Raw genomic sequence first — 23,394 nt, forward strand, 5'->3', positions numbered from 1 at the left:
GGTTTCACAGTGTGTTGATTATTTATTTTTTATTTTTTTTATCAATTTTCTGTTTCAGTTTGACAAAACCAAGATCTGCATCTGGGTGCATATGTTGAGCCCATTTATGTATCTCACGAAGCCTGACTGGAAAACTCCCAGAACGTTGCTAAGGGAGCCTCAGCTATTACTGTTCACAATCAGGGGAGTGAGCTCTCAAATTCGGAGCTCAGAGCTACTGCATCAGGGGAGAGAGAGCGCACATGAGGGGAATTAAATCAGAGAAAGAGGTCACTTCTGTAATGATGAAGGTGGTGACCTGTAAAGGCTCTTTAAAGCATTGCCTTTTTAAAGAGAAGATTTTTAAAGCGTTTGTTACCCCAACATTTCATATTCCTGATATGTGCCTGCTGTACCATGTACTTATATGAGAAAGTATCCTGTTCTCTTTGTGGCTAGGTTCAGATATGCTGCGGCCGCAGTTCACAGCATAGGGTCCGATGCTTCCCCATTCACTGATTTAGGTGTGAATCAGGTCTGAATTTTTTTACTGAATTTGCACCTGAATCCAACCCAAAGATGCCCAGGACCCTTTTTAAATGTGGACCGCGGCCGTCCCAGAGCTGTGTAAACTGGCTCCATTGAGAGTTTATCACCATCCTCTGTCATGCGAATTGGATGCAGGCAAACCCGCATCCAATTCGCATATGCGTGAACCCAGCCTGAATTGCTTCCTTTGTGTGAAATTTCTGCCATTCCTGGTAGTCCTGTTGCTTTTCTATAAAAAAAAAAAAAAAAAAAAAAAATGACCACACTAAGCAGGAGAGCTCAGTGTGATCAGTTCTCTAACTGCGCTGGGAACTCTCCAATGATCAGACTTGTCCCGAAATCCCCCCTCCTGCACAGCCATTCACTGGGAAGCTCTGTGTACTGCTGCTTCTCCTTTCACCATATTTTATGCAGCTGAGAACAGAGGGAATGTGATCACTTGTAAAAAAGGGAAAAAAGGTATTTATATTTTATATATATATATATATTTTTTTTATATTTATACATAAATGTTTTCATTTTAAACTGAATGGGTTGTTTTACAAGGTGATCTTTTACAATCCCTTTAAATACTGTAGCATTTCAAAGGCGTGCATAATTTTACAGCATGACATAGATATCTATTACTCGGCATAACATCACCTTTTATATTATGCCAAACAGGGTATTATGTTGTGCGTGTGTGCAATAAAATCAATGTAAGTGTATTGATTAAAAAAATGTGTTTGAAAACTGCTGCACAAATATCGTGTGACATAAAAAATTGCAATAACCAACACTTTTTCCCCAGGGCCCTTGCTTCTCAGAAAATATATAATGTTTGGGGGTTCTAAGTAATTATCTAATTTTAAAAAAAAAAAGTGCATATTTTTCCATGTATGTGAGAATTGGCTTGGGTAGCAAAGGGTTAAATTGATCACTGTAAAATTCCTATTTGATTTTAGTCTGTTTTTGGATCTTTTGTGAATGTTGTAATAAATACATTTTTCACCTCAGATTAAGACTGACACACAGTTACCACAATGCAAGCAAGTAATGGGAACATTTGGCACTTTGTGTTTAATGTTTTAAAGGTGTTCTACTGGTAAAATATTGGGTTTTTTTTTTTTTTTTTGTTTTTTTTTTTACTGTTTATTTGATCAAAAAAAAAATCTATTAAATTTCCAGAACAATTTTTTTTCCTTTTAACTGCTGCCTAACTATGTATCTTTCATAAAAGTTGCATAGGGCTGATTTCTAGATTTTAAGGCCTCATTTATGTGGCCAAATAGGGGCTATACCCTTCATATTTATGTGCTTATACATGTGGAGAGCTGCAGCACATGTCAGCCTGTCATTCATCTGTACAGGATTTCTGGGCATGGCTGATCACAAACACTAGTACTACCCAAGCAAAATAAGTTGACTGACAGTGTACAGCCCTAATCAGCTGTGTGAATGAGCCCATAAGAACCTATGAGCCAGCACTACGTAACCTGCATATGAATATGAGTGAAAACTATGAAATGTGGGTGAGATTTCTCCTGGCCTGGTCTAAGGCTGGCCATAGATTATACAATTTTCTTTCCTGCAATCACGGGTTGAAGCAAAGAAAATAGCTTGATTCCCCTTTCAACACAGTCAACGGGGGAATCCCTTCCCGCTATTGTATTCTGACAGTTTTCTATGCCGTCAGAATAAAATTTATCACTGCCAGCAGCTATAGCCGTCGAGAGTGATCACACGAGAGAAAACTGACAGGCTGGTTGTACTGAAGTTTACCAATAGATTGACTTCAGTACAACCAGCCTGCCCATAGATGGAGAGAAATTCAGCCAGTTCCTGCTGAACGTGCCAACTTTTGATGCGTCTGTAGCTGGCTTAACCCCTTATTTTTGTTATGTAAATGGTCTGAGCAGTTGCTGTGTGCATTGTCAATCCTTTGTTTTACTTGCTGTTGACTATAGTGATAACCCATTGATCAACATCAACATGTAAGGCAAAGTTCCAACTAGAAGAAACCAGACACAGCTGGGACATTGTAAAATTATCTAAGAGAAGATATCTTTGTATGATCGTTCGGTTCATTTAAATTGTGTTATAACAATCTTATTCTTGCTTTTGTGTTCAAGTTGAAGCAGATCATTTTCTCTTCTACTCTATTTTCATTCTCAAGGGTTTCGTCAATTTTATCTTTTCATATAGTCAATGTTTTTTTTCTAAAGATGAATTCCTTTCTGCGTTTTCCCTACCAGTGTTCATGAACATGTTTCATTGTAATATAGAGAGATATAGCTATTTTTAAACTCCCTCTTTTAAGATGTATCACATATCTGCTTACATTTCAAGAGGAAATGCCGTCTTAGCAGCTTAATCTGTGGCATTTACTTTGGCTCATTGCTATTGGATGATGGAAATGACCGATTAGTGTCCTTTGCTCCCTGAAATATTTAAATGCCTTGCTTTATAAAAATATAATAATAAGTTCTAACTTGAACCAAATGGTAAAAATATTTAGTTTGGACTGAAGACATTCAAATGTTACTACCTTCCAATGGGATACATTGGATGTGCTGTAATCCTGCAAATTAGTTTCTTCTGTCCGTTTATAGGTAACTAGCCATGACTATAATTAATGTATTCCTATATATTTAGTTTTATTAATATTCTATATCATAAATGTAAATATACATACTATGGCTAAGTGGATAGACAGTATATAATTAGCACGATATCGTAAGCGCCCAAAGTATGTACTGTCCGAATGCTGTATATATATTACATATTATGTGTGGCATAAAGCAAATTACCGTATCTAGCTCAGCAATTTTGGCTACCTAATAAATTTAGAGATGGAGCATACTTTGTTGCTATTGCTAGGGTTACTGGATTCAGACTGCTATTTAAATTGATAACCCATAACCCATGTGGGGAAAATATACATTTGTCTGAGCTCCATTTCGGAGGATCTAAACTCAGAAATCGCAAATTTTGAGGGGATTGCAGAAACCTTTCTAATAGCATCAGTGAAAGCACATGACTTGCGTCTATAGAAAGGTGATTGGCAAGGAGAAAAAGTAAGAAAGGCAGAGTAAGAAATTGTCATGATGGAGATCACCAATACCTTTGTAACAAAGATAGAATATAATCAGGAAGTCCCTTGCAAAAATATATTCATATCTGACAATGTAACACTGGTGGGCATGGAAGCAAGCTGTTTTTGTTCTTCTGGGGTTGATTTACTAAAGGCAAATAGACTCTGCACTTTGCAAAGTGAAGTTGCCCTCTGCAAGTTCAGTTGCTCCAGAGCTTAGTAAATGAGCTAAGGCTTCACTTTGCAAAGAGTACCCAATCACGGACAAGGAAAATAAAAAAAACAGCATTTTGCTTGCACAGGATGATGGAAGTCAGCAGAGCTTTTTCTTATTTACTAATCTCTGGAGCAACTGCACTTTGAAAAGTGCACAGTCTTTTTGCCTTTAGTAAATGAACCCCTCTGTGTCGCTTGCCTTCAGCTGTCAACAGGCAGTCAGGCCATCATGAAACCATGTTAAAAATAGGCACTGAACAGTTATAATCCAGTGTCTTTGGGTACAGTTGAGTTGTTCAGTAATCCGTGTTGTCATTTTGTGATTTCTTTCATTAGTCAATGGAGTGTAAATAACTTACCTATATTTCTGTGCTTCTGTTCCCAAGTAAAATTGGTCATATAGTGAATAAGCCTCATTTCCTTCCCAGTCTTTCAGCTGGATCTTGAGAACATATCGCTGCATATTTGTAAGTTGGGAGACTACTTCATTTCCCAACCAGTATTCTTCTGAAGGATCACCAAAACCCTGAAACAAAGGGGCATTTCATTATTAAAAGGCTAGAAATCATATCTAAAGTGTAATATCTGCTCATAACAACACTAAGCATTTTTTAAATTAGTTTAGGAGTGTTTTTGAAACCCAACATCCAACGAATCTAGAGAAAAAGCAGCTTCAATTATGCATCCTGTACTCATATATGTCTGAGAGCTTCACTCTGGCTAACATAAAAAAAAAATAAAAATATATATATATATATATATATATATATATATATATATATATATATATATATATATATATATTGGCCTTACCGCAGCCATATTACTGCTTTTAAAAAAAAAGACATATCTATGAAGCACAGTGCTTTGTTTTCCAAACAATTTTTTGTCGTTTTTCCTGCATTGTCCCGAAGACATCACTCTGTGTAACGCAGTGTCCAAATGAAAGCAAATACTGGTATCTACTCTCCATAACGAGGGTGTTAGATTTAGTGTTTTGTAACTGTATGGTCTAGCAGGTTGATACCTTTTTGTACTCTTTCCATGTTCTGTGAAAGTCAACACTGCCATCAAAGCGTTTCTGAATAACAGTCCAGCCACCTCCTCCAGTTTTCATGTCACAGTATGTCTGTAAGGGAAAGAGTACATTTTATTATCAGGTAGTTTGCAGACCATATATCTTGCTTTTACCTTTTAAAGTCCAACTCCAACCAAAACTATTTGGGTTTTTCTCACTCTTTCTCATGGTCACTGGGGACACTAAATCTCTCCAGTTGTTAAAACAATTGTTATAAATGGAGTGGAGAAGACTTCCACACTAGGTTTTTAATGCTGTCTGTCTTAATAGGAGATTTCACTTTACTTGTTTTACTGATGCCCTATGTAACAAGGTGTCACCAAGATAGAAAGTGAAACAATATCTCCCCAACAGGGGCGTTGTGATTAAAAACCTGCCAAAGATTTCAGTCTTTTCTCACTTTGTCCTAAACTAAGAATGTTTTAGCTGGAGTTAGTCATTAAGAAAACAGTAACTTTTTGAAACATGACCGTAAAATTAAAATTACTCATTACTCCAAATGCTTTTTTTTTTTACATCTTTTGTGTTTTGTGTCGAAAATCTCTAGCACTATGTTATGGCCATGATATTGAAGCAAGTGAGGAATGAAATGCCTTTTTTTTTTTTATATTGAGACACTTCAAAATGATATGCATTAAACATGTAATATGCAGTATATTATGAAGCACAGGCTGGATTGTGGATGGTGTATGTGTCAGCTAAGTTTCTCACTTGGACATGGCGTGGAGCTCCAAAGCTGGTGATTGATATGGAGAAAACAAGTCCTGTTCTGGATCTTAGAGCTATGGATGGGATAAAGCTTCAATGCCTAGGTCCACACCTTACCTAGTAGTCACACCTCGATATTAGTCTCATCTGTACACAGGTCTTTTTTGTTTGCTGCCATGCTGAATAATAGTGCAGGACAAACCCGATTGAACTGTTCCTGGGTGTCTCGGTATGGTTTACCACTGTTAATACCAGTTGACCCTGTCTCCCTTACAATATATATATATATATATATATATATATATATATATATATATATATATATGTTGGTTAATTATCCTGTGGAATTGCAATTCATCCTCACTGCCTGGACCAGCAATATAGCCACTCCAAAGCTAGTGATTGCGTTTCACTAGTGTTTTGAGCAGTAACTAAATGTCTTCCACTAGTGAATGGGATTTTAATTTCAGTAATTATGCCTCTTGCCAGTAACCTAATTGTCTCTATAATGTGGCCCTTAGGATTTGTTCATATACGCATGACCTTGTGTAAGAGCAGTGTGTACAGCTAGCTTTTACAAAACATTTGCCAAGCTTTCAGCCGGGTTTTTGTAAGCATTTTAAGTACCTTTCAGCTCCAGTTTTGAAATGTTAAACACAGATCCTAGTGGGAATGCTGACTGGTACTTTAAACTAGCTGCTATGGGCTGCAGTGTGTAGCTTTTCCCCATGCTACACTTAAAACAAAATTACTATGTGCTGTTCTCTGTTTAATCACACATTACCGCAGCGATGTGAACTGGCATTATAGGGAACACGGCTTTCTGCCTTGTCAATGCCTTGGTATTGCATTGAACAAGGCTACTCAGCACAGCCGGATGCATCCAATGTGAATGGGCCTAACTGAGAAATATCTGTACTTCTTTGACTTCATGTTTCTATGAAATGGCTACAGCTGTAGTGTTTTATATGTATTTGATCCACAAATTGCTGTCCATGCCAAATATCTTACATTCTCTGCATTCTATTTCCTTTCCCATCTAACACAGTAGTACTTGAACGTATGTCTCTTGCGTATTTTTTTTAATGAATTATTTCTTGACCTATGTTGTACACATTAAAAGTGCTCTACATCTTTAACAAGTGAATTCCTTTGTTGGACTAAGCGCACACTGTAACAGTTATTTCCCCTGACTTATGTCCTGCAGTTTATGAGCTTTGCCAGTTAGGAGGAAGCCATCTAGCTAGTTAGGAAAAAACAAGAGTGAAACCTGGACAAAAAATAAGGTATTTGTTTGGTAGCATGTCACGGATGCAATCTGAGCAGCATAAACAATGGAAAATGAAAACAGGATCTCCGTTTCCAAGTTTTTCTATATGAGCATGTTATGTTCCAGCACACAATACCATAGGATCTTGATAAAAGTATGTTTGACTTAAGTTAAAAACAATTTTGTTTACACATTTGTCAAGATTAAGTACCTAGAATTTTTTTTTTTGCAAGCAACTTTTTCCATTTGAAAGCTAGGTTAACCTAAAGCTGTAATGAATCAGAACGACCAGCCATGGTAGTGTTTCAAAAAATATATAAAACAAAGATAGCTGGAGTAGTAAAAACTACATATTGACAGATCTGTAATCTGGTCTGAACATGAATCACAAATCATTAGTGAGGTACAGCTGTAGCAAGCCCTATGCAGGTTCTCCTGTTACTGGTAGTAAAGCAGAAGAAGTAAAACTGATCAGAATACAACAGGTAGCTCTTGGCTTCTGTGCTTGTGTGATCCTACATTTCATACTGAGCCTGGGAGAGTGCTAATAGCGGGCTGAGCCAGATGAATCCCAAGCAAATCTATCCTACCAACACAGTTTGCTGCTGCCTTGTAATATTATTTAGAATGATAGGCTTATTGGATAGATGTCGAACTGCACTTTTTGGTGCCATATTCACCTCCTATGTGCTTTTTGTTTCAGGCGTACAAAAAAATGTTCACTATGACCATAATCTTGCATATGTTTAACTAAATAGTGGCTTACAAAAGGTCAATTCACCTACAATTCAGTATGAACATTATTGGACTGCTGCATTCCTAAATGGCTTCTTGGGACCATTAAACCTTTGTATTTCCCAATATCCGGGCTTAACTCCCTTGTGCCATGGCAGAAATAGTGTAGCTTTATCCTAATCAGTGTTGTCACCTTTTATGTAAAGGATCCTTTTTTATTTCTATGGAAAAGTACAGCAAACCATTCCCTGGTATTTTAGCTGCATTCTTTGCCGTGTTTTCTTTTGGGGGGAAAGGTTTCTGTGAGGAGACAAACAAACTGCACCCTTTAAAATTACGCACCCCATTCTAAAATGTAAAAAATACACCAAATACACCTTTGAACACTGACACTGACTAGTATTCCAATGTTTCTCTTCTCCCTCAGTTTCTGTCCCAACCCAGCTAATGTGACCCTAGTGCTGACAGGAAAGGGCAAGGGAGGGGCAAACTAGGATGCTGTGCAGGTGCCCAATATCATCCTGATCAACCGATGATTTAATTGGTTGTTAGTATGCTGATGGCTAGAAGGTTGTAATGGTGCTCAATGAAAACCTGTTGCTTTATGTAACTAAAAGGCAGGCTTGATCCAGGCTTGTATACAATTTTTAGGCATTTTGGCCTGAAGAAACCTGAAGGACCCCAGGGTACCCAGGCTTGAAAAAAATGCTGGCAAGACAAACACATTCTGCAGGGCCATTCACAAGCAGATCATTTCCAGGTAGCCCACACGATGAGGGCTGTGCAGGAGGCCCAGCCTGCACACTTACATTGGGAGCTGTTCTAGTTGTTTTTACCTGGCTGGTACGCAACACTCGAGGGGTCTATGGCTTTCTTTAAAATGAGAATATACAAATTTTCTCGGAATTTATATTCTAGTGTTTTGTCTTTTCTATTCAATAGCCCACTGCTGTAATCTTCATTCAGTCCCTGCTGAGTTACTTTACTTGGTAAATCTATACCCTAGCTTAATATTCAGGAAAGGTTATATGTTTAAGCAAACTTGTATACAATAATGAAACCACAGAAAATATTGACTTAAGAATAATTCTTTGACTCATTCAAGCCAATCATCATGCCATGTGACATTCCCCTGTCAGACAGTGGTTAAATACTACCATACAACGTACATATAGTTAGTGCCTAGAAAGTTAACATTCCTTTCTTTGTCTTTCCTTTTGTGGCAGGAAGTGCTGGAAGACTGTCTGTTTAATTATACAGTATTTTCTGTTTGTTTTAATTAGAATTGAGGGCGTTTTATTAGGTCAGTGTTAATTTATCCAAGCATGTTACATCTAGAACACATTTAAGGAAGACAAATTTCTCTCTCTCATATACAGGTATTTGTGTGTATATGTGTGTGTATATATATATATATATATATATATATATATATATATATATATATATATATATATATATATATATTCTTTTACACAAATATATGAGTGAACCACACAAAATGTATAGGGGCAAAGTCTACATTTTGATATAGATAGTGTGTGTGTATAGTTTCAAATTCTTAAGTGGTTTTAGTATGTGGAGGAAAAATAAAACATACGTTGACTCCTATTGATTTTCTCTAATAACCTTGATGAATGACAGATGTTCCTTTAATGATTATTAGTACAAATACAAGTTCAGATATTGCATAAAGCATACAGTTAGAAACCATTAAAAAATCTATTTCTGTTTAGTGTTGGCAGGACTAAATATGAAGTTATGGATTTGATGACAACTGTTCTATATCATGTCTTAAGTGCTAGCTATTCTGGACTTTTTTATTACGGTACTAAAAAAAAAAATCATAAATTTTGCATCACTCCTTAACCACTTGCGCCCCGGATGGATTTACCCCCTTAATGACCAGGCCATTTTTTGCGATACAGCACTGCGTTGCATTAACTGACAATTGTGTGGTTGTGTGACGCTGTGCCCAAACAGAATTGATGTCCTTTTTTTTCCCACAAATAGAGCTTTCTTTTGGGGGTATTTGATCACCTCTGCGATTTTTATTTTTTACGCTATAAACAAAAAAGGGCCGACCATTTTGAAAAATAATATTTTTTTTTTTACTTTCTGCTATAATACATATCCAAAACAAAAATAAATTAAAAAAACAAATTTATGCATTAGTTTAGGCCAATATGTATTCTACTACATCTTTTTTGATAAAAACAAAAATCACAATTCGCATATATTGATTGGTTTGCGCAAAAAATTATAGCATCTACAAAATAGGGGAAAGATTTGGGGACTTTTTATTTTTTTTTTATTGTTTTTACTAGTAATGGCAGGGATCAGCGATTTTTTTGTGCGACTGCGACACTACACCCACATTTAATAAAAATGCACTGATCGCTGTGTAAATGGCACTGGCAGGGAAGGGTTTAACCCTAGTGGTGATCAAAGGGTTAAGTGTTTTCTAGGGAGGTGCTTTCTAACTGTCAGTGGACGGACTGACTGGGAGTAGAGAGATCGCTGCTCCTGATCACTAGAAACAGCTGATCTCTCTCTCCTCCCCTGTCAGAACGGGGACCCCCCTTGTTTATATAGGCAGTTCCCCGTTCTGCCTATCTTTACCACGATTGTGGTTGGCTGGCAGACATTAAGGGCGTGCGCCCACAATACCACATGCACGGACCGACGTACAGGTACGTCAGTTTGCGCAGCCGAGCTGCCTTGCCGCGTTTTCTACCACTACCAGGGCATTTTTTTAATTTTTTTGCACACGTTAAAATCAGCATCAAGTAATCAGCATTAAGTAATCGGATATTACTTTACCCTAAACTATTATATTTTCTAAAAGCAAAGGCCATGTAGAGTGAAATTGTGACTGTTCCAATGGTTAATGTCAAATGATATTTGTGCAACTGTTTATCGAAATTTAAATGTATTTTAGTGCACAGAAACACAGAGTAATACCCAATTTTTTTGTAAAATATAAAATATTACGCTCCCACGGAATAGAGGAAAACTACACTACCCAAACTTGTCCATTGGTGACAATTTAAAAGCCATTACAGTGTATCAATTTTTATCAATTTTAGTTAACCATGAATCAGAGTTATTGCTCTTACTCTGCTTTTTACATACACATGGATGTGTGTTTGACGATGGGTTGCTGTTATTTTTTTAACCTTTTTTTTTTTTTTTCATTAACTTTATTGCTATCACAAGAGGGCTAATAAGCCCTATATGTGATAGCCTGGGCATGCGAGTTTTTTAAAAAAAATTTAAGACATTAGAAGTCCCTGCCACTCTCCCCTACAGCTAATCAAGCTGCAGCTGGGGAATGGCAGCTCTGAACCCAGAATTGACTAAATGCTCATTGCCTGTGGGTTTATTCATCACGCACAAGATTAGAAAATGGATATTCTCCCAGCTCCTCCTGCTCACCATCCTGAAAGGCATTTACCTCAGTCTTGTCAGTGGGGGAAGTTGTGTAACATTCACAGAAACGTAAAAGTTATCAGGTGGCTCTACAGCTGCCTGGATCACTTTTACATGAAAACTTTATCAATAAACAGTATCAAGCTTCACTTCCAAACACACCTAGGGTTAATTTTCTTATTTTTAGCAAAGTTCCATGAGATTACAATCACACTGCTAAAATAAAGATTCTTACCCTTGTGTGTTTTTGAATTAAACCTTATGTAAATTGATCATTCTTATTGATTTTTTTAAATGTATTATCATGTTAGAATGATGTAAATTAAATTTTAGCTAATATTACAAACAGATTTAGCCAAAGAATGTTACCTAAATAGGCTGACCAAAAAAAAGACACAACCAACGTCTTAAAATGACTTGCAGATGCCCATCTATGTAATCTTCCCCCAGAGAGCAACTGTTAGAAAATGGAAGATATCTGTAGGGGTCTTAAAATAACTTTGTTTAATCACCAATAAGAAAGTCTTTTGATTTTTTTTTTTTCTGAGCACATATGTAAGAAAGACGTTTCTATACTTCAGGCTCCTGTATGTCTGATGGGTGGGTGGATTAAATAAACAACCAACAAAGTTAAGTCTTTAAAAAAAAGTGTCAAGTATGTCCACCACAAAAACTTTTGCCTTTTTAACACTCCAAGCCAAATAAATGTCTGTAAGCTGACTTTTTTTACTGGTTAATGCTAAGGAGAATCTGTCATATTAAATGTCTACACTGCACATACATACATTAGATTCTAATACCTTGATTGTATGGCCATTTTGACAGGGAAAGCTTTGGCACTTTCTGATAGTGCCGAACATTCTGATTTAATTTGATCTGTGAGGCTTCCTATGGTGGTAATGTGTGGAGGTGGGAAGCAAGCAAAAAGCTCCAAAACTTTCCAGACTTATTGTCGTTTTGCCTGCAAGAATGTCCAGAGATTAAACTGGAAAAGCAGTGGCAACAGAGAATGCTGCAGGCACCTCTGTGTGACTGTAGTTTATACTTGCAGCAGTTTTTTATGACACATTTTCTTTAAAGCTATATTAAACCCAAAAACTAAACTTGTATGTATTAGCTTACAAGTCTATAAATGTGGTGACTGCATTAATATTCCTCTTTTCCTTAATTTTCACTTGTTCAGGCAGTGGGTCTTGTTATTTTTTAACTTCCTTTAATAGGCCAAGCTGTACAGCAAAAGTGGAAGTAAAGGTGACCTTAGATGGATCCCAATTTAGCCGGTTCAGCAGGGTCCAGCCGAATTTCCATCCTTTTGTGGCCACTGCAATTGAACAAAGTCGAGCTACAGATTGACTTCTGTTAAATTTCCTTGTGCATAAAAGACGGGCGATCGTGCTGATTTGTGTCTTTATTTCACAAGAAAGTTCACTGAAAATTATCCACTAAATACACAGCTCTAACATGTATTTTCTGATGCTTCTCTGATTTTCTGTGCTTTTCAAATAACGACAAAATAGGCTAATAACCAGTATTGCTTAACAAATTGACTTAAGGAAAGCTGAAATAGTTCCAACCCAACTAATTAACATCTAGACATTTGGATGCAGTTAAATTGCTGCATCATTGCATGTTTCCATTGTTGCATCATTGCACGTTTCCATTGTGTGATAATTTAAGTTTAGAGAAGTCATACTTTGGTAGACTTTGGACAAAAGTTGAAGTCTGCCAATAAAAGTATAAAGATAATCAGTGTAGTACCAGGCCTGCAGTATAATAAAGTAATTTCTGACTTGTGTCAGTGCAATTTTTTTTGTGCAGTGAGAAAATGGTTTTCCTTTCAATCAAGCAAAGTTTCCTTGATTGCAATTCTAGCAATCTTGTTTATCCACACCACACAACTATTTAGTAGTAGATGGATATCCTTATACTATAATATGTTTTTGTTTTGTTTTTTATTTGGCTGTCCTCCTACAATTGACCATTGCATTGATGGCCTTTTTTTCTTGAATATCTGATACCTTGAAAGTTCAAGTTTTTCTTTGGGGGATGATATTCCGTCAACCATGTGTGTGCTTACCTTGACTTGTTCTGTTGTATTTTGTATTGTCAATGTATAAATTCCATTTGATGTCATTCCTGATTTATAGGCTTCCGCGCAGTCTTTAAAAGCTATCTGTTCTTCTTTAGCAACAAATGATGATCTTGGTGCTTCAAGAAAACCAACAAAAACATATTGAGAGATTTAGAAACACATCCAACATTACTGCACGTTTTTTGTTTTTTGAAAATGTTAATAGGGATTAACTGTGAGGGTCAGCACCCCATCTGCCTGATGTGGTGGATTGGTAGTCCACATGGGGTGTGTAACCTTTTCTTCCAAAACTAGGCAAAGTAAAAAAGCCCAATTCCACTATTTTATGTTTAGGTTAACGGCCTTTTAAAATGTTTTATTTATTTTTTAAACATTCAATTGTTAAATCAATTAGTCAATGTGTTTCTTAGTTTTATGACTAATGCTTATATTTTTTCCTGTGTGCTAACCATAAAACATTTTAAATAATATCTTTAGCTTTGTTGGGGAAAAATACCCTTCTCTTAGGTTTATTTTTTAACGTGCCCATTTTCGAAGAATTGCATGTATTTTGTCTATTAAATTAAAAACAAAAGAAAGGCTTTTCAATGAAAGTATGTTCAGTGCAGAACTTGTCGATCTGTGCATAAGGTCACTTATTCCTATTCTCTCTCCCTGATAAAAATTGTTTAGCAAAGCACAGAAATAATAGCAGACTAGCGATGATATAATGGATTATCTGTTTCCCTGCAGTCCTACCTGGAGAAGGACTAGCCTTTTACTCGTACTTTATGTCAGGGTGACAGAACATGTGCAGTATCACAGAGCCCACCAGCTCCTAGGGGAGTGAAACATCACCCATTGTAGGCCCCTTAGCATTTAGAAGCGGATGAAGGGCAAGGGGACCAATTATCTGAAATTGTTCCCATACTTAAAGCTGTTAAAGTAGCACAGAAACACTCCAGAAAAGACCATTACAAGTAGTAATTTACAAATATGCTTTACAAATATACAAATATGTTTGTGTATGTTGTATCCACAAGATTTTTACACCTTTAACAGTTGAGAGCAAATAGCCATTTAGCAATGTTTGTTTATGCAAACTACCTAATATTTCTATATAGGTAAAAAAAAAAAATCGACTTTTTAAATTTTTCTTTGAATATTTGGAGAAAATTGATTCCCTTATCAGTTAGTCTCAATTTTTTTTTCTAGTGCAAGAAAAAAAAAAAAGGAAGATGTCTGCTTCAGTTGCTGATGGCAACACATGCAGTAATATAGTGCTTACATACCGTTTACAGAATAATAGACTGCTCACATCAGTCCCTACTCCTGAAGGAGCTTACACTGCAATATCCATACCACAATGACAGGTGCCAATCAACCAATGTTTTTGTATGAGGAAACCCAGGAGAAACATAGAATTTTCTTATGGATTACATCCTGTGGAATTTGAACCCAAGGCCCATTACTGCAAAGTTCTTATGTACTTAAATGCAAATGTTTTATCTCCTAATACACTGTGGGCTGTCTGAATAACTGGACTGGGAGTCATCTGGGTGTTAAATATTGTAAGTTTTATCTGCATCTTTATAAATATTACTGGTACATAATAGATTAGCATTGATGAGTTTCATTGGTCCTGTAACTAACTATGCAGTTAAAGTGAGTGAGGAGTTGGGAATTCTGCACTCATGAAACACAGATGGTCATGACAAAGGTGGAATTTTTTTTCCTTTCCCTCTGGTAGCTGTTGAGCAGTCTGCATCTGATAAAGCGAATTAATAAGGGGGAGGAAAGCTGTGATTTTTATGAAAAAATAAACCTGTTGTTAAAACATGATTCCAACAAAAGATCTATGAAATGTAGGGGAAATCAATCACATACTCCATTAATGCTTAGGTGGTGCATGTGAAATTCACTAATGTTTTTGGCATCAGAGACATTGGGAAATCTGATGAATTCTATTATTTTTCTGCTTTAAATAAATATCAGTATCTTACAGGGCACCATGTCAATTTCTAAATTTAATACCCATCTGTCTCTGGAAAGTATTATGTGCTTAAGTTTATGATCCAAAGTTTAAGAACACTTGAAATAACAGTTTTGTTATTGTGCTAGCCTAATCTCACTTGGTATTTTTCCAAAAAAATAGAACTGCTCGATCCAAAACCTTGTTTTCACCAGACAATTTAATTTTTATGTGGCGCTTTCCTATAAAGCCTTTGCTTACAGAGGATATCATATAAGAAATAGCACCTATGTTTAATTGGAAATTTAAAGGGTACGGATTAGAATGCACTTTTTTTTTTAGATCTTTATTAAGGTACAATAATTATTATTCTTCCTTTCTGTTGCATGTTTGACATGGAGTGATTGAAATGCACTGAGATTGCTGAAACCATAAAAGTGAAAAACTGATGAAATGAAGGAATAAAAACAACACTAGCTTCATGCATTTTCTGTCCAATTATCCTTAAATAAAAAATTACTAAGTTTGGGGAACCATACATTTTATTGCTAGATAATTTCTATACTGTATATAAATCCATCTCCAAAATTCATAGATATGAATGATTTTAATGCTTGTTAAAATGAAAATGAGTGGAGATACTGTCCAGGGCAGCCTTAGAGATGATCAAAACAGATTTGATGTTTCATATTGACTTTGATCTTTTATAAATAGGTCCCATAGAGCCATTAAATACTTTACTCATATGATAGCTCTGTCATAAAATATTACATTTTAATAGCCATGTTGCTATTGTAGGCATTCAGCCATTTATCACACTATACAGCACTGTGTAAATGCACACTCCTGATAAGACCAAGGCGGCGGTAGACATGGAGGACAAATGGCTGTTTTAGCTTGGCAAATGCTACATTTAGATATATGTAGCATTATTCATATACAGACACTGGTTTAAACTTTTAAGAAAGCTGCTTAACAAAAAAGAAGAAAATGGCCTTTTAAACGTTAAGCGCTGATTCAAATATCATGAAAAGGCATTTCTCACAATCCAGGAAACCTAAAACTTGTTAATATATAGTATGTTCTCACTGCAGTTGGTGCATGCTAGCCAATTAGAGCTTGGGATGACAGCTCAGAGGACAACACCTTAAGGCTCTGTTCACACCTAGACGGTTTTGGGTGTTTTTCTGCTGTAAACCTCAGCTTTAAAAACACCCAACATGACCAGTCCCATTAATTTCAATAGCCCATGTTCGCATCTGAGCGTTCTGTCGCCTGAAGCAAAACGCCAGTCGCTCAAAAAAGTACAGAGGCTTCTTTTTTGGCAGATTAACAGGCGTTTTCTGCTTTTTTACATTGGTGACCTTTTTGATCTGTACAAAATTGCGGCAAAAATCGTGTAACTTTCCACCTGAAAACAATAAATTCAGGTGTGAATGCAGCCTAAAAGAGAATATTAAGCCACTGTTTTTGACAAGCATTCGGGTGAAATCTATTGACAGGAGCCTGAAATTGTGCATGGAAATGAAAATTGTGTTACCCAGAATTAATTGTGACACAAACATTTTAACTGATTTGAGCAGCAGCGTTATCTATAATAATGATGATTATAATAATAGAAAATGATTAATATAAGAAAAATATTTTCTTACGTACAGATGGTAAGCAGACACTGTGTAAAACACATTGGTTTAGACATGACTGACCAAAGTATAGGAAGCTCCAAGCATATTCAGGAGATGATCAGAAGTTTAAGCTGCTTAAGATAATTCAATGTTTTGGAGTAAGCTGCTTTACACAGCTGACTCCCTGACCAGTTATCCTCTCAAAGATCAATGTAGTCACCCTCTCCCCCTGAACGCAATGTGATATAAGTGCATTTTGGTTAGCATATGGACGTTTCTGCATGCATATTTGTGAGTGTTATACCATTGTGTGGCAATTAGGATTATTAATCTAGAGTCATTTATAGACCAAAGGAAGACCAAACATAAGGTTATGTTACATGTTTTAATGGTATGTACGATCTTTTTATTGATTTTTCAATATACTGGTAAATATTAATCTATAGCCATTTATAGGCCAAAGGAAGACCAAATATTAGGTTTATATTACAAGTTTTAAGGAAATGTACAGTCTTTTTTTTTTTTTTTTAACCACTTACCGACCGGCTCCTGTACATATACATCGGCACTTTGAAGAGGGATATCTCGGTAACGGCAGTAGCTGCTGCCACAACCGAGGTATCCATCTTTACAGGAGCCGGTTCTGTGTACGATAATGGTAGTCTCTGGGGCGGGTTCGCCGCTTACTGGAGCCGTCGGTAGCGGCGGAGGCGATCGGGACCTTTCTGTGCCTGGGTACCGAGATGAGTGAGGCTAAGATGGCCGCCACCCCTCTCCATACCATTGGACGGCTGAAGCGACGTCATTACGTCAGCTCCGCCCACTTTTCTTAAAGGCATTTTTTTTTTATGTCATTTTTTCAAACGACTTTTTTTTTTTTTTTGCATTTTAGTCCAAATATGAGATCTGAGGACTTTTTGACCCCAGATCTCATATTTAAGAGGACCTTTCATGCTTTTTTCTATTACAAGGGATGTTTACATTCCTTGTAGTAGGAATAAAAGTGATCCAAATTAAAAAAAAAAAAGTGCAAAAATAAATGTAATAAAATAAATAAGAAAAAAAACATTTTTTTTTAAAGCATCCTGTCCCGACGAGCTTGCACGCAGAAGCGAACGCATATGTGAGTAGCGCCCGCATAGGAAAACGGTGGTCAAACCACACATGTGAGGTATCGCTGCGATGGGTAGAGCGAGAGCAATAATTCTAGCCCTAGACCACCTCTGTAGCATAAAACATGCAACCTGTAGAATTTTTTACACATCGCCTATGGAGATTTTTAAGGGTAAAAGTTTGACGCCATTCCACAAGCGGGCGCAATTTTGAAGCGTGACATGTTGGGTATCAATTTACTTGGTGTAACATTATATTTCACAATATAAAAAAAAATTGGGCTAACTTTACTGATGTCTTTTTTTTTTTTTTTATTCAAAAATTGAATTTTTTCCAAAAAAAGTGCGCTTATAAGACCGCTGCGCAAATACAGTGCAAAAAAAAGTATTGCAATGACCGCCATTTTATTCTCTAGGGTGTTAGAAAAAAAAACAATATATAATGTTTGAGGGTTCTAAGTAATTTTCTAGCAAAAAAACCTGTTTTAAACATGTAAGCACCTAAAATCCAAAACGAGGCTAGTCCTTAAGTGGTTAAATGATTTTTGGATATGCAGGTAAATAGGAATAGGTAGATTATCAATGTGTGCTAATGTTCTATATGCATAGTCTGCTCTCTATAAAATATATTTACATCTTGGCAGCTAGCTGTGTTAGCTCATTACGTATGCTGGCTTTTCTGTGCTTTTACTACTACTTCTTCTCACAGTGTAAATCTAAGTAAGTTGACTGTTTAAAAAAAAAACAAGGCCCTAATATCTACATTTCATGCAATAACATGGAAGACCAGGAAATGTAAAAATGTGATCAAAAAAATATATTTTTAAGTTAAATACTGCAAAAACAGCTCAAAATATGTGCACACTGAAATTACAGTATGGCTTTCCACTGTATTAGGAAAGTAGGATTTAAACAGTCAACATTTTCATTAATATTAATCTTGAGGGTCAGCCTGTGAAACAATTGCTCTAGTTACATTCTGCTTGTTAGCTGTTTTTTAATGAGTGTTTCATCAAACCGTAGATTCATCTCTAAACATGAATGAATATCTGAAGGTTATTTCCATAGTGGGTCTGTTAACCATTTACCTGTTTGTGGTGTCATCCATGTTAGCAGGTTGTGCACAGTCTGCATCAAGTCATGTTGTTGTTTCTGCAGTAGAGAGTTATTTACAGATGCTGTCATCAGCTGCTTCTCTAAATCCTCAATGATAGAATTTTGTCTGAGTACCAAGGTTTGCAGCTTATCTTTTTCTTCTTTCATTGACTGGAGTTGCTGGTTGTGCTTATCCTCCATATTTGACACTTTATTTTCTAAATCACTATAAAAATATCCAAGTTAGCATGTCATGTCTAACAATCTAATGCATTTTTAGTACACTAGCAGGGCTGATATTTTATGTTGTGGAAAAAGGATTTAAATATTTTAACATGGAGTCTTAATTCAAAAAGCTTGACTCGTGGTGTGATATTAAATTACATAACAATTGAAGCACTGATAATACAGTCAATCAGATCACTGTATATTAACATTTCTATTCAGTTTTAAGTGCTCATTTTCTCAAAGTAATGTGTATATGTAACATTTCTGCAGTGGTTCCCAACTATATTCCTCAGGTACCCCCCAACAGGTCACATTTTTAGGATTTCCTTCAACATGTACAGGTGCTTTAAATCAATGTCATTGGCTTGGTATTTATGACAATTATGAAATGATGACATTTTCAAAACTTGGTCTGTTGAGGGTACTTGAGGACTGAGGTTGGGAGTTACTGCCTTAGAGAAATCGCAATACTCCTCCTTGATAATGGTTGGCACCACGTTTGTTTAGGCATTATTTAGGATCAGCCTTTTCTGCCTTGAATAAGATGCTCTCCCAGGGATGATGCAGTCATGCAAATCTCGGTTCATGTACAGGAATGGTGTTTATTATGTATATAGGTTGTATGACACAGTTCACCCCCTCTGCTTTAGTCTCTCACTCGCATAACTTTAAATAAAATACAGTGTGCAGTTGAGTTTGTATTAGGGATGAAGAACGTGCATGCTCCATTTTACCCGCATTGGACTCAGGTGGCATAATTTTCTTTGCAAGTTTTCTAGGCCAACTTTAAGAAGCTATGCTTAGCCACATTCCAGTAATTCCAGCTCTTTAATGAGTACATTTTATAAATAAAAAATACAACTCAGTAATGTATTCATACAAGAGTAAAGCGTACAAATGGGCTGAATGCCGGTCGACATTGGCCAGTTGAATAAAAACTGGCCAACATTCAGCCTGGGTGTAAGACAGCCGGTCCGGCAGAAGCCGGCCAAGCATGCTAGAAAACCAGCAGCCCTCTGGCTTCCAATTAGTGCTTTCAGCCAATTGCTGAGAGCACTGACTGGAGTATGTGTGTATATATACACACACACACACACACATTTGTTTATATTGGAAACTAAATAGGTTGTTGTACAAGGTGAGGGGTCACATATAATTTAAGTTATTAATGGTATTTCTGTTACTAGATTATGATAACATTTCATTTGTTGCGTCTTAAAGCCAAATACTTTTTTTGGAACAGGGATTTTTGATTTCTTCAAAACCCAGGGATGTCCCTTCAAATCTGAAACAATTAGTAATTGTAAAAGAGGATTTATACTGCTAATAACAGGTAAAGCTAAAGATTAGATATGACTTTTTGCATAGTTACATTGGTCCAGCTTGCTTCCGGGTTCCGTGGCGAGCAGCTGCCTTGCTGCATTGTGTATTGCATTTTCCTAACAAAGTCAAAATATTCTCTGAATGAGATGAAGATTGTGATGTCATCTCCCCACTCCACCTTGTCCAATCAGAGAACTCTTTGCTTAAAATTAAGAAAATGCAAAGTGTTCTCTGAATGGCACCCATGCTGAGTGAGAGGACTGCTGTGTTCATTATACAGCAGAGTAGGGGATTGGCATGGGACCCAGAAGTCAGTGGCAATCACTGTAGTAACTTATACTACACGGATTTCCAGTTTCCACAGGAATTTACCAGGTTTGTCATATGTATACTTACATTGGTCCAAGTTGGACCAATGTGACTATGCACCAAAAAAAGCCATGCGTAAACTCTTGCATTATATTTCTTCTACATTTTTAAGTCTTCTTATTAAAACTGCTGCTTTAAATGTTTAAGCAATGTCAAACCAGATAATTCTCAGAAGTATTCCATGCAGCTCTTTGTAAATATCGCTGTTTATTTCTAGCCCCACTGAGCATGTAGTCTGTGTCTGTTGGCTTGCCTGGTATATGTTACAATCCTGTGTTTAACACACCTAGATTTCTTTAGTAATGCTGAAAAGCCATTTAAAAGTACGTTGAGATTTTGTTGAACATATTTGGTGTACTATTGGTAAATTCCAGCAGCTATTTATTGATTGATTTCACTTAAGCATTGTTGTATTGCTCATTCTAATCATTTATTCCCAAAGCATTAGAAAGGTGACAAAAGGCATGTTGGTTGTCTGTTCAGTCGGCATAGGGTATTTATTACATTCTATTTATAACAGATGTAGCTACTGGAATGTTAAAAATCTCCACTAACCTAATACATATGGAAGTCTAGATAACATGGTTTAACCCTGGCATCAAGAGTGAGCCTTTACAAGCTAATGCTGATGAAGTCAGCATTATTATCACATCTTTATTTTGTCACGTTGTATTTGTTTCAGAGGTGGATTGCTGCCTGCTTCGGCTGTGGTATGTAGTAATGACAAATAGGGGTTACTTGAGCTAAATGATGATACTCAGGGGAATGCAGGTACACAGACATGTGATGCTCACATATGTTTGATGGCTTAAAAATATAAATAGAATAGATTTAAAGGGAGGTCTAACAAGGAAAAAAGAATATTTTTTTTACAAACTTCTCCTTTTTTAAAAATATAAAAAAAGTTAGCATTTTTCATTCATTTTAAAAATGAAACTGTCCAGTCACTGCCAGTCATGATCAATTATATACATTGTGCAGCTGTAAATTGTCAGTGTCCAAAGCAAATACTGTATATAGCTGTGTAAAGTTTGATTAAATTAGTTAAGGTAAAGCCTTTTGTTTTTTTTTCTTACCTTAATGCATTAAATGCATTAAGGTAAAAACCCTCTGTGCCTGATATCCCCCCCAGTCCCCCCTCCTTATACTTACCTGGGCCCTATCGCAATCCAGCGCTGTGCATGAGAGCACTCCTCACTGTGCAGATCAATAGCGGCAGGAGCCATTGGCTCCTGCTGCTGTCAATTAAACTCTGTGACGAGGGAGTGGGGGGCTGGGCAATGTCCCACTGTCTGTGTCTATGAACACGAGCAGTGGGGCTCAGAAGGAAGCAGCTTCCTATGGGGGCACTGGATGAAGAGGAGGAGCCAGGAGGGCCGATGGGAGACCTAAGAAGAGGAGAATCGTGGCTTTTCTGTGCGAAACCTTTGCACAGAGCAGGTAAGTATAACATGTTTATTATTTTAGTAAAATTAAAAAAAAAAACAAATGTATTTAAAGACACTGACTTCTGTATAATAAACATATACATTTCACATTACATGGCTCTCACAGCTCAGATCATGCATCATATCATAATTTGTACTGATATATTCGTTTTTTGTTACGTTTAAATTGCTGTGATTCTCAGGTATGTAGGCAATGTACTTCCAGAGGCTAGTGTGTACAGGCTATCACTAACACCAAAGGACCCCAGTGCTGCCTAAAAACACATGTATGCATTATCCATACTTTAAAAGAAAACTTGTGGGTCGGTAACTCAGAAAGTCATAGGCAGATCGATCAGCAAACCAACCAGGGGAACTAGCATGTTCAGAAGGAATTGTCTGTAATTGTTGACTACACGCTTCTCTCAGAACACATTGTAGTACATTATCAATATGTAATTATTTGCAAAGAATAGAATGTTGGTAAAGTAAATCAGATATACAGATATAGAATGGTTTACCTGCAGTGGTGCTGCAAGCGAAATGTGAAAATTTGACAAAATTGTAGGCACACTTTCATTTGATAAGTGCTGTGTATTTAACTGATATTCAATCCCTGTTAAGTTCAAGCACATGTATGTTTTCTTAGTAATATGTGTATGCATATCTGTCTAAGTGTTTGTGTGTATATGTACCTCCCTCTTCTTCAGAGCAGCTTTTTATGTGCAGCTTTTTTTATTTGTACCTTTCTCTTCTTCATATACCTTTCTCTTCTTCAAAATAGATTTTTTCGTACATCATGGGACACAGAGCCTTAAGTAATTACTTAATGGGTTATAGGCTATCTTCAGGTGTTGACACTGGTAAACCCAATCAAGGAAGTTTACTGTTTTTCGCCAGTGTCTAAAGGTGTTGGTCACGAGTGAAGATGTGCTCTGAGAAGCACCAGGAGGGATCCATGCTGGATATAAATAGTCTCCATAGACCAGATCCATCCAAAGTGCCATTGATGCCTAAAAGGATGGTGCCTGGGACCTCGTATCTGAAGCACAAGGTTTTGCCTGTAACGCCTCTTTGTAGTACTGGACCCCAGGAACCCAGGGCTTAGGTCTTGTTACATTACCTAAACTTC

General features: G+C 36.6%; 2 protein-coding genes across 2 annotated transcripts in view; one reads left to right on the plus strand and one right to left on the minus strand.

Moving 5' to 3' along the window:
• The window catches only part of MCPH1 (microcephalin 1), a 536,838-nt gene that overhangs the window by 263,410 nt on the left and 250,034 nt on the right, over positions 1 to 23,394 (plus strand). The gene's annotated exons all lie outside the window — the stretch shown is intronic.
• Positions 1 to 23,394, minus strand: part of ANGPT2 (angiopoietin 2) — a 60,602-nt gene that overhangs the window by 5,566 nt on the left and 31,642 nt on the right. Inside the window, exons 4-7 of the mRNA XM_073626650.1 lie at positions 18,909 to 19,141; positions 13,118 to 13,248; positions 4,845 to 4,946; positions 4,177 to 4,343 (exon numbers count right to left, since the gene is read on the minus strand). Coding sequence (XP_073482751.1) covers positions 4,177 to 4,343; positions 4,845 to 4,946; positions 13,118 to 13,248; positions 18,909 to 19,141 — 633 coding nt within the window. The remainder of the gene's footprint in view (positions 1 to 4,176; positions 4,344 to 4,844; positions 4,947 to 13,117; positions 13,249 to 18,908; positions 19,142 to 23,394) is intronic.

Source organism: Aquarana catesbeiana, linkage group LG04, assembly GCF_042186555.1.
Source record: "Aquarana catesbeiana isolate 2022-GZ linkage group LG04, ASM4218655v1, whole genome shotgun sequence".
NCBI lineage: Eukaryota > Metazoa > Chordata > Amphibia > Anura > Ranidae > Aquarana > Aquarana catesbeiana.